The 11,682-nt window shown below is 44.5% G+C and overlaps 1 protein-coding gene across 1 annotated transcript in view; it reads left to right on the forward strand.

The window, feature by feature from the left end:
- The window catches only part of TRPM1 (transient receptor potential cation channel subfamily M member 1), a gene marked incomplete at its 5' end in the record, with an annotated part of 47,221 nt that extends 37,972 nt beyond the window's left edge, over nt 1-9,249 (forward strand). The window contains 7 exons of the mRNA XM_088148680.1: nt 139-390; nt 846-1,038; nt 2,183-2,203; nt 2,856-3,000; nt 4,986-5,188; nt 6,033-6,165; nt 6,977-9,249. Of these exons, the coding sequence (XP_088004806.1) occupies nt 139-390; nt 846-1,038; nt 2,183-2,203; nt 2,856-3,000; nt 4,986-5,188; nt 6,033-6,165; nt 6,977-8,210 (2,181 nt within the window). The remainder of the gene's footprint in view (nt 1-138; nt 391-845; nt 1,039-2,182; nt 2,204-2,855; nt 3,001-4,985; nt 5,189-6,032; nt 6,166-6,976) is intronic.
- Nucleotides 9,250-11,682: the final 2,433 nt, after the last annotated feature.

The raw sequence follows: 11,682 nt of genomic DNA on the forward strand, positions 1-11,682 counted from the left end.
CACCTCTGAGACTTGCTCCTAGGTTAACACATGCGGAAGCGTGTAACAGAAATCCGGCTCCTGTTCCTCTCTCTCTCTCCCCCTCCAATTTTATTCTCTCTGTTCTCCACCTACCCACCTGAATTGCTTTGTTTTCAGATTTTGATGTCAGAACCGGGGAAGCTAAGTCAGAAAATCAAAGTGTGGCTGCAGGAATATTGGAACATCACCGATTTGGTGGCCATTTCTGTGTTCCTGATTGGAGCTATTCTTCGCTTGCAAAACCAACCTTACATGGGTTACGGAAGAGTGATCTATTGTGTGGATATCATTTTCTGGTACATCCGTGTCCTGGACATCTTTGGTGTGAACAAATACTTGGGACCCTACGTCATGATGATTGGAAAGATGGTAGGTAAATGCAGGTGGATACTTGCAGCAGAAGACAGTGGCAGGAGGAAAGAATAGGCTGTGGGTTGCCTAAAAGCAGGAAGAACCAAGAAACCTGTTGAGGGACCTAGGAACCACCTATGGGGGTGTCTCTAGAATCATCTGGTTAGGGAAAATTGGGGAAAGATGCTCATCTCTCCCACAAGACAGGAGAGCAGTCACTGCCTATGAAGGTCCTGTGGTGAACAGTTTGGCGGGGTTATTTTATCATGAAGCCCTTGTAACAGAACATCCAAAACTGGTGTTCCCACTCCCCTGGAGACCTTGTCAAGTCCACTTCTCCCTAGATGCTCTTGGAGGTTTCCTTGAGACCAAAGGTTGAGGGTGTAAATGCTTCCTGTACTGAGACTATGCTCCTTCTGACTCCCACTAACACTTTAGCCCAGAGTCTTAACACAACTTCTTCTTTTGGACAGATGATTGACATGCTGTATTTTGTGGTCATTATGCTGGTGGTCCTGATGAGTTTTGGGGTGGCCCGCCAAGCCATCCTCCATCCCGACGAGGAACCCTCTTGGAGACTGGCCCGTAATATCTTCTACATGCCTTACTGGATGATCTACGGAGAGGTCTTTGCAGATCAGATAGACCGTAAGAGCAGAATTCATAGTAAGATTCTGTTTCCTCTTTTCAGGCAGATGATCAGATCCAAAGGAATCCATATCCCTTTTTGAATTTGGAACCTCTTCCTCCTTTGATGGCAGCCTTACCTTTGTTATTTCTCCCAACTGAACCATCATCTTGGGGAAAACCCTTGCGTTTTGTGACGTTGAAAGGCAAGGAAGTGTTCCTTCCAGTAACACGGCATCCATCCACTTTTTCTCCAGCGTATTCAGTATTTTGTTGTCTTCTAGCCATTGTAAGGTTCGAACCCTGAGAGATATAAACGTGCAACCAAAGGCCTATTTTGAGGAGGGGGAATTTTGGGACTTCCTACAACATTTCTTGTTGCTTCTTTTCTGGATTTGGAAGTAACCTTGGCGACTTTTTATAGCAGTTGCTTAGAAGTCTCTAATTGGCATTTGGAGAACAATGGCAGGACTAAATATACTGTACTGGTCTTCTCGTAGAGATCCCCATTTTGTAAACCACAATTCAGCTTCCTGAGAATGTCAATAATTAAAATAAATAAACAGCAGCTTTCCGGCCCCTGTGGCTTTACAGCGTGTAAGTGATGGCTGCTTAGAGCTTCCATTGGCTGCAAAATTTTGCTTCCCTCCAGACAATGACCCTCACAATCAAATCAAATCAAATCAAATCAAATCAAATCAAATCTTTATTACGGTCAAAGATCCTCCCAATTGCTGATTGGGAAGAGTTCAGTCTGCACACTCGCAACTCTGTCTGCAGATTACAGTCTTCCCAGGATGGCCCTGCAGTCCATGGTGTGTGATTCCACGGTGATGTTTTTGTGCTTGTGTTGAGAGTGACCCCACACGTTCCTTTACATCACTGAAATAGCTAGCATATTTGCATGATCATCTGCCAGCTCCCCGGTATAATGTTTTAGAAAGACAAAGAGAAAAGGAAATTCAGAGCGTTCTGGAGTCATGACACAGCTATTGTTTTGGACTCTCTATCTCGCCTGTTAAAATATCAGACAGCCTTATCTTTTTCTGGCAGCTGAAGAGTTTTATAATACCAGTCATGTGCTTTCCTTTCCCATTATTCTTTTTCTTTTCCTTTCTTCCTTTCTCCTCTCTTTAATTCTGCTTGTTTTGTTTTCTTCTTCGCTTTCCAAATGCTGGGGTAGTCTATGCCATGGAGATTAATCGTAAGTTGATGAATGAATCAAAAGCTTTTTCTGGGCAGGTGATTCCCTCCTTTGCTTAACTGCGAGCTTTGGGGTTGGGTTCAGCTCAGCTGTGTAACACGAGACCCCCCAAAGCCACCTCCAACACGCTTCTTAAACTCGCCTGCCTGCCAAAAACCCACAGTTTGCACGGCTTGGTGGGCACGTTGAGTGAGAGATGATGAGCAACCAGTGAGAATTTAGCTTGGTCTGTCTGAGCAGCGATTATACTGAACGCTACTCTTGCATTCAGGTTGGCGACTGTAGCTTCTCCATCTGTTGTAGCTTCTGCTCTCTTCTGCTGGAGAGGGGAGCAGGGGACTCGGTGTTTCACCACCGCCATAGATCCAAAGTCTTTTCAGTCATTTGAGGAGATGCTTCCTAGCATCTTATCGCTGCCCCCGGCCCCTAAAATCCACCGGCTTTTCTCTCACTGAAGAGACGCGGCTGGAACCCAGATTATGAAATCCACATCCAGGAAGCCTCCAAGATTTGTTAGAGACATTTCCCCACAACCGTAGTTAAGAAAAAGATACTTGAAGGTCACTTCAACAGGTGCCCGAAGCCTCCATAATAATGTTTCAGAAGAGTGTCCGTGCCACAGGCGTGAAGGCTAATCCAATGTCATTCTCAGCTCCTTGTGGGGAGAACCTTTATGACGAGGATGGGAAACGGCTCCCCCCTTGTATTCCTGGTGCTTGGCTGACTCCTGCAATCATGGCTTGTTACCTGCTGGTTGCCAACATTCTCCTGGTCAACCTGCTGATTGCTGTCTTTAAGTGAGTATTTTCGCTTCCTCCCATTGTCTTCCGCTCAAAAGATACCTAGCATCAGACTTTATTTTTATCCGTCTTTATTTTTATTTATTTATATTCCAAATTTGTCACCGCCCGTCTCGCTACAGAGTGACTCTGGGCGGGTTACAATAAAAACAGAATAAACATTAATTAAAATAAATATTAATTAATTAATTAAAATATGCTAAAACACAAGCAAAAAAGTATTACTTTTGACAGAAACGGGATTCATGCACAAGCTGATAGACAGACAGGGAGGGAGCAGATCTAGGAGCATGCACAGAAGAAACTGCACAGCAACCATAAATCCGTGGCCACTAATGCCACGGATTTTGTATACCCATAGGAAAACAAGCAAGTGCTAACTATTGCCAGATTGCATAAGTCATTCTCTGTTCTTTCAGCACAACGGTGGTGGGTAGAGATTCATTTGTTGGATTTATCTCCCACTAACCTTCTGTCTCATCCACTTTTTGTCTTCACGCAGAAAACAAGGGCTGAGACAGAAAAGGCAATATTTACAGCTCACATTTTTATCTTTCTCTGCCTGGCCCCAAAAGCAAAGATCTAGACCCACATGACTGTGCCCACTTTGGGTGCTGTGCTTTGAAATCAACAACAAACCATCTTTTATTTTATTGCCTGCAGCTGAGTGTCCAATAACTGAAAAGGGCATGTGTTTGAAAAGGAATTGTTTGCCAGTTGCACAGCTCATTCTTACAGGCATCAGGAGGAGAGAGAGAAGCATTATTTTGTAAATATCAACACAATGATGCTTATGTGCAGGGTTGGTAAATAAAATCAGCAGTCTAGGAATTGGGTCATGGGCTTAACACATTTGTACTTGTGCAAATCACCCTGGAACGAAAGGGAATAAGACAGAAACCTGAAGACATTTGTCAACAAGCCCATGATACAGTAAGATGATGCAGTTATTCATTGCTGAACTATCGTCCAAAGGGGAGGATCTCATGTATTCCTATGCTATCATGGGTTTCCCATTGGAGTTCTGTGAGTAGGACTCTTAGGATGGGCTTAGTCTGGGAGTTGAACCTGGAGAAAACCTGTGACATTCCAAAGATGTGTTCCTTTGGGACACGAGATGCCCCCCAAAGGCTAGGAGATAGCCAGAGAACATGATTCAACCTTTATCTTTACACTGCCTAGCTAAAGGACTAGAAGCAAGCTAGTTCAAGGGGAAAGAATGGAAATATATATATATATATATAAAATAAACAAATTAATTAATTAATTTAAAAAACGGCCTGGGCTTCTGTAACTTCTGATTGCTTAGAGAAGTGGAATGAGTGGTGCTTTCTCCTAAGCTCTAAGAAAATATTTGTTTCCTTAGGCGAGAGAATTTTAGAGGCACTAAAACTTGCATATTGTACACATGGAACACAAGAACATTCTAGGCAAACAGCAGGCTTGCCAACAATACAGTATGTATCTTCCAAATTCCAGCTTACAGTTGCATCAGAGCAAGAAAGGAGAAGGTGGAAAAAGCAAATGAGCCCAAAACAAGGCCAGGATTCTTACTTATTTATTTATTTATTTATTAAATTTGTATGCCGCCCATCTCCCCCGTGCCAATCTCTGGGATACAGTCTATGAAAGCTGCTAACTCAGTTGCAGTTCCCCTGAAGGTTAATGAAGTAAGTGCTTTGAATTTGGAGAGAGCAAAAGATTTGCAAACCCCACTGTTCAGGCCAAGCTGATCCACTGGATCTGGATCTAGAGAGCACTCTTCTTGAACCTAGTGAGCTCCAGAGATATTGGACCTTAATTCCCATAATTGCCCCATTAATCAGGTTGGCTGGAACTCTGTGAAGCCTGCAGTGCCCAACATTAGGGGGCATCAGACTGGGGAAAGCCGGACCAACCTTTGAATCTCTAGATGGACCCTAGCTTCATAGTAGAGAGATCTGCAGCGATGTGTGTGAATGGTGGCATTGTGTCTCTTGCAGCAACACTTTCTTTGAAGTGAAATCCATCTCCAACCAAGTCTGGAAATTCCAGCGGTATCAGCTGATCATGACATTCCACGACAGGCCTGTTCTCCCACCACCCATGATCATCTTCAGCCACCTTTACATCATTATTGTCCGCCTTTGCTGCCGCTGGAAGAAGCCAAAAGAAGGGGATCAAGATGAGCAGGATCGCGGGCTGAGTATGGGGAGAATATTCTTATCTGGTAGACACCTAAGCTCCAATCATTGGGGCTCTGTTTCCTGCCTGGGAAGACATCTTTCCCCAAAATAGAAAAACAGCAGTTTAGGGAAGAAGGTGGACTACAACCTTTCCCATGATCTGTTGCAGGGATTTTTTTCTTGACCCATAAACGGCAACCCTTCCCCACAGAAGACCTAGAATCATAGACCTGCAGAGCTGAAAGAGACCATTCATGTAGCCCTCTGCAATTCTCAGGAAAGTCAGTTAAACCACCTGCGATCTCTAGGTTCTCCATTTTTGGACATTTTTAAGACAAAGCGGGGTGCTACATCTCATGGAAGGTTTCATTGTTTTTTCTGCACCTTGCAGAGGGTTGGATCTAGGCTCCCTCCAGGCATTGGGTGGGATTGTTTATGAGTAAATGTGGTCAAGACTGGACTGCTAATATTCCAAGATGCTTTCCAGTAATTATTTTGACAGCACAACTGTTGTACCATTGTTCTCACACTAAAATGGCAAGCTGGATTTATGTCAGTGGCATTTGATAATATTCTCCACCATCACCTCCCCAAAAACTTTAAATCAGTAACTTTAGCAAACCAGTTTTTAGTCACTACTTTCTGCTCCCTTGCCATATTTCAGCCTTATGGCAACAGACCAGAATTGAACAAAATAATTGTCAAAACAAAGGCAAAAATCTGCCTTTCCATCTGTTCTTTTAAATAATATGAAAATGCAGTGCACAGTAGTTGCTTCTTCAAAACCATGGCTCTTGCTAGGCAGTTCTTCCCCCAAAATAAAGCAACGTAACTTGATAACTCTTCTCATTCCATCCATTTCAGAGCTGTTTCTAAATGATGAAGAGTTGAAGAAACTTTACGAATTTGAGGAGCAATGTGTGGAGGAATATTTCCGGGAAAAAGAGGATGAAGAGCAGTCGTCAAATGATGAACGTATCCGAGTTACTTCTGAAAGGTATTGGAGGGAATTTCTCCTTTTCCCAAGAAGCAAAAGAAAACACTGGCTGGAAGCATTTTGGTACTTTTCACCTGAAAATGCCATTTCTATGCCCATGTTAACATACAGTGGTTGAAAGTTAAAATTCTGGAGCTCACCCAAGTCAACACCCAACTGGGAGAATCACCTTCCAGCATTAAATCTCTCTTCTGAGTCTTCCCGTTAAAATTGGAAATAGGAATAATTTTTCCTATGAATAGTTCTCATCCACTGAATATCGTGGGAACTGTTGCTTTCCACAAATCCAAGATTTTTCTTTAAAGTCATCCAGCTAAGACTGATTCGAGAAGAACATGTTTCCTTATGTTTTAATGCCCTCATATTTGATTATACTTCCATCCCTTCTTTCAACCCAGCTTCCTTATTTGGAACCTGTGATTGGACAGTGCGCTTTTGACAACTCAAGGGGCCTGACCCCACGGCAGTTAAATGATAGCCATCGCTTTCAGCTAAAAGGGTAAACTGTTATAAGGAAGCTAAATTGCAACTGTTGAAAAGGTTGAATCGTCCAACAGAACACCTGGCCCCACTAAAGTACTTTAACTCTCACTTCTTGACTTCCTACTTTCTTGTTTTTCCTTCATGATGTTGCCCCTTAGGTATGAACAAACAAATAATGTTCTCAGAATCCATCAGTTAAACCAATTAAAACCCTGATAAGAACTAAAGGAATCTTTGCCTCACTTCTGTGGTTCCAGACTGGTCCTTCCCGTGTGCAAGAGGCCATCGGGCTATTTTGCTTAACCATCTATTTGTTTCTACTCCATAGAGTTGAAAATATGTCTATGAGATTAGAAGAAGTGAACGAAAGGGAGCATTTCATGAAAGCTTCTCTTCAGACAGTGGATCTTCGGCTTTCTCAGCTGGAAGACATCTCTGGCCGAATGGCAAATGCTTTGGAGAAACTGGCGGGCATTGACAAAACAGAGCTGACTCACACACGTTCCCGGGCGTCCTCTGAATGCGATGCTGCTTACCTCCTGAGACAGAGCAGCGTCAATAGTTCTGACGGTTACAGCATCTATCGCTACCAGACTGATGAGCTGGTCTATGATACGTTGCCCACTCCGTTGTCTCCAGCACTGACCTTACGTAAAGCAGATTCCAAGATACAGCTGGTCCCAGATCGCCAAGGAAGCCTCCGCTCTGTCTTTTGCCCAAATGCGGCAACCTCTGTGGAAACCAGTAAAAACACCTTAGAGGTCATTCAGACTGTCCCTAGGTCATATTCCAGTTCAGTAGACCCACAAGACCACTGTCCAAACAATGAGTCCATATCTCAAACCCTTAGACAAACAGATAGTATTGTGAACAGTCAGTCTAGAACCCAACCAGATCTGCGGAATGCCCAGTTGCCTCTAGAGAGGACCAAGTTGGAAGCCACCATCTCTTACCCCTTGGACAAGCCTAGAGCAAGGAGGTACTACCCAACTGAAACAGGCCATGCTTGTCAAGCAGCCATAATGAAGTCAAAGAGTTTTATTTTTGCAAAAGGTGGAAAGTTGGTTGGCGGGATTAACAACTGGACAGTGATGGACAAAGAATGTAGGACTGTCATGAACCAAGTGTGCCCTTCTGTAATTCAGCAATGGACTGCTGAGTGGAAGTATGAACTTCAGCAAAAAGCGGCTGATGAGCTCCCGCCTGAATATCCAGGTATTGTGCCTAAGCCAGAGAAGCAAAAACATTTGCTGGCCAACCCTGAGGAGAATAGTGAGACTGGCAAAGTTGAGGGTCTAAGTCTCTCCCCTGTGACCTCACCTTTCACCCTAAGGAGGCCAACTTGCAACCAGCTCTTGGTGAAGTCAGGAAGAACTTGTGGATTTTCACCTGGGCGGTCAAAGAGTTTACACAGCCATTCTCAGAAAACCAAGTCCATTAAGGAGAAGCTAAATCGGCCAGGACACGCCAGCAGTATCAGCAGCCTGATGGTACCTTCTGGATCTGCAATGGAGGAGCGGAAAAGAAATCAAGAAAAAGCCTCCACAGAAACTGAATGCTAAACATGACCTTTTCCATCAGTGAGCCGCAGGAGATGAGGTTGGACTTGCTTTGCTAAGCCTTGATAAGAAAAGACTGATACTACTTCTCAAGGACCTTGAAAGGATGCCACATGCAAGAAGACCAAACCTGTTCTGTCTCATTTCCTTGGGCAACGTACTTACAATAATGGATGGGGGGGCAGATTCCAACTGAACCTTAGGAAAACCTCCTAACATTGAGAGAGCCAGTGACCAAGAGGAAAGGAGAAGCCACTTCACTGGATGTGCTCCAACAGAGGCTAGTTAGCGGATCTGTTGGAGAGGGTTTCATTTGGATCCCTGAACTGAGCAGTGGATGCAACGTGATGATCTCCGTGGCCTCTTCCAGCTCAAGGACTTTATAATGCATAAACATGGCAGGCACAAAGAAAGACAGGCAGACATGATGGAATCCCTGTATCTCTTTTTCAGAGATATTCAAGCTCTGTTTCTTCTCTAAAGCACTCCCTGGTTCAGATGGATACCCACAGGAGGGCATGAGCAATGTCATGCTGCAGCCTAAGCTTCTTGTCCCTCATGCTGCTCCCAGCTATTTCTTAACCCTGCAGAAACTCCTGCCTGGATTGCAGTGGGCTGGCCATGGGGCCAGGCTGGACTATGGCCACCTGACTGGTTGTTCCTCTGTTTCTTGGTCTTCCCATCCATTCCCTCCTCACTAGACTCTGTGCCTTTCCTTTCCTTTCCCAAATGTTTGCACCCAAATGGGTGCCTTCAACACCTACCACCACTAGCCCTTCGATACCAATGCAGAACATTTTCTGTTTTCTTTTTCCTCCTTCTGGCACCACTGTTGCACGGATGCTACAATAATCAAAGCAACAGGGAATGGACTGTTCTTTTGTTCCCTTGTAGACCCATGGAATCTTTGCCGTAAGGAGCAACTGATAGTTCAGCTTCATATAAACCAGATCCTACGTTGCAGCTTCAAGATGTTTAAAAAATAAAGGAAAAGGAAGGGAAACTTTGCAGTACAGTAGACAGGGGGTGGGAAGGCAAACAGAGCATGTTCTCACCCAGCCTGGGCAGAAACCCAAAGGGTGCCATTGGGATATGTAACAGCTGAATGGAGCTTGAGTTTCCAGGGTTGAGGATAGTTCATTGGCTTCATGTCCATCCTTGGATCCACCACGAGATTATTCAAAAAAGGAGCCACTGCGGACCAGCAGAGACGCCCAGCCAAAATGGCAGGCGCAGCTGATGGAGGGGAGCGGGCAGTTCATGGAGGAGAGTTGAGGGGGCATGCCAGGTACTTACTGAATCAGAGCTGGGTTGCTACTGGAATAGAAAGAAGCTCTGGAGACCATCAGCTCTGAAGAGCTGGGGTTGGAAAATAGGGTTGAACTGATGGTGGAAAACACAAGCGGGGGTGAATTTGGACTGGGCTGGGGATGGGAAGAGGATGATGTCATCCATTCCTGCACTCAGGAAGCAGTGGGGGGCCCATACTGGTGCAGGAGGAAGCAAAAAGGGCAGATCTGCCCTAGCAACTTAATTCACATAAGTGCTAGATCATAGGCCTGCTGTGCCTAGAAAAAAGCTGCAGCCATGGATTGGAGCAGTGTTTCTCAATCTTGGCAACTTTAAGATGTGTGGACTTCAACGCCCAGAAGTTGCCAAGATTGAGAAACACTGGATTGGGGGGTTGATGGGTTCACTGCATTTTAGGTACCTTCTCTGAACTTCCCATGTCCCACCCAGTGCATTCTAGCCATTCCGCCTATCTGCTGGGGAGGGGGTTAGAGGGATGGGTTTCTGTTGCGTTGCTGGTGCAATGAAAACATCAGCTCTTTGCTGTGCAAAGATTAAGCCTGTGGCATTATTCGCAACTCATGGGAGCATTTCTTTAATTTTGCAGAATGGCAACCGCTGCTGCAGTAGTGATTTCCCCTTCTCCTTTCTGCAAGAATGCTTCTCCCCGCACCCCTCCCCAAAAGTTCTTTAAAGAGCAAGCAAATGGTTTATTTAAGTAAGAGAGGATTGGGGCTTACTGGAATGCAGAAGTTAATTTTTCACAGAGAATTGGCCAAAGGTTTAGAGTCACCTTCTGGGAATGTCCATTTGTGAAAGGAATTCCCCAATGGTTTTCCTTAGAAGCTCATAAGCAGTAAAGAGGTCTTAGAACAGTGTTTGGCAATTTTAAGATGTGTGGACCTCAACTCTCGGAATTCTGGGAGTTGAAGTCCACACCTCTTCAAGTGGCCAAGGTTGAGACACACTGTTTTAGAAGAAAACGACACATTGGTTTGAAGGTCATGAAGAGATATAAACGTGCAGAAATAGAGTGACCATGATAGCTAATCTTTCACATATTTCCTGTGCATTCAGAAACATAACATCTGGATCTTGAGAAGATGCTGATGTGAAGTCCACTGTACTGGTTTTCTTCTTTTTCACTTCTCCTCTTAATACATTGGAAACCTTTTAGACAGGGAATCAGAAGCTGGTGAACCCTTCTTCCTGAATCCTTCTCTCTTTTGTTCTTCAGAAAACCACAAAAAGGAGAAGGGGAACCAAGGTATCTTTTGGACACTGTAGGGCAGTGTTTCTCAACCTTGGCCACTTGAAGAGGTGTGGACATCAACTTCCAGAATTCCCCAGCCAGCAAGGCTGCCTGGGGAATTCTGGGAGTTGAAGTCCACACCTCTTCAAGTGGCCAGTAGTGAGAAACCCTGATGTAGGAGGACAGCCTTGTTGGTCTTTGGTAGCAAAAGTAAGGAGGAGTTGGTAGCCTCTTTTCCATCTCACAAATTTTATCCAAAGGCAGAAGCTTTTAGTAGCCATTCCATGCGTCTGGTGAAGCGAGCTCTAGCTCACAAAAGCTTCTGCCTTTGAATAAAACTTCTCAGAAAAGCTGCTACCAGATTCCTCCTGATTTTTGGGATATTTTAGAAGGTAGTCTACAGAGAACCCAACAGCTTTCTTTACATGGACAATATAAACCCACAGAGAGCACAACTCAACTGTCAGATATATTTTAAGGCTTGTTTGAGGACTTCCTTTTAGTTTCAAGAGCTGAGTAGAGTGACCATCTGCAACTTGATAGCACGGCCGTTCTGGAGTTCCTTCTGTTCAACAGGTTTCTATGGTGGGTCATTCGGTTTCGTCTTGCATGGTTGCCTACACCCCATCGATAAAAAACCAAAACACCCAACAATCCAACTTCCTCAGCAAAATGTGGATTGATAGTCTTTTCCTCAGAGCCAGCTACATAAGAGGATATTCTTCTACCACATTCTCAGGAAGAAAAGAATAAAGGGATGAGACAAATGAAAGAGTCTAATTCCATGCTGGCTGGGGGATTCTGGGAGTTGAAGTCCATCCATCTTAAAGTTGCCAAGGTTGAGAAACACTGTACTAGGATGATAGTTTCAATGGTCCCCATCCTTTGTTTTTGCTTGCAGTTTTCTCAGGCCCTTTCCTCTAGGTTCCCCTG

This window comes from Python bivittatus, unplaced genomic scaffold, assembly GCF_059951505.1.
Source record: "Python bivittatus isolate LINGU-HERP-01145 unplaced genomic scaffold, Pbiv_v1 ctg000530_np1212, whole genome shotgun sequence".
Lineage (NCBI taxonomy): Eukaryota > Metazoa > Chordata > Lepidosauria > Squamata > Pythonidae > Python > Python bivittatus.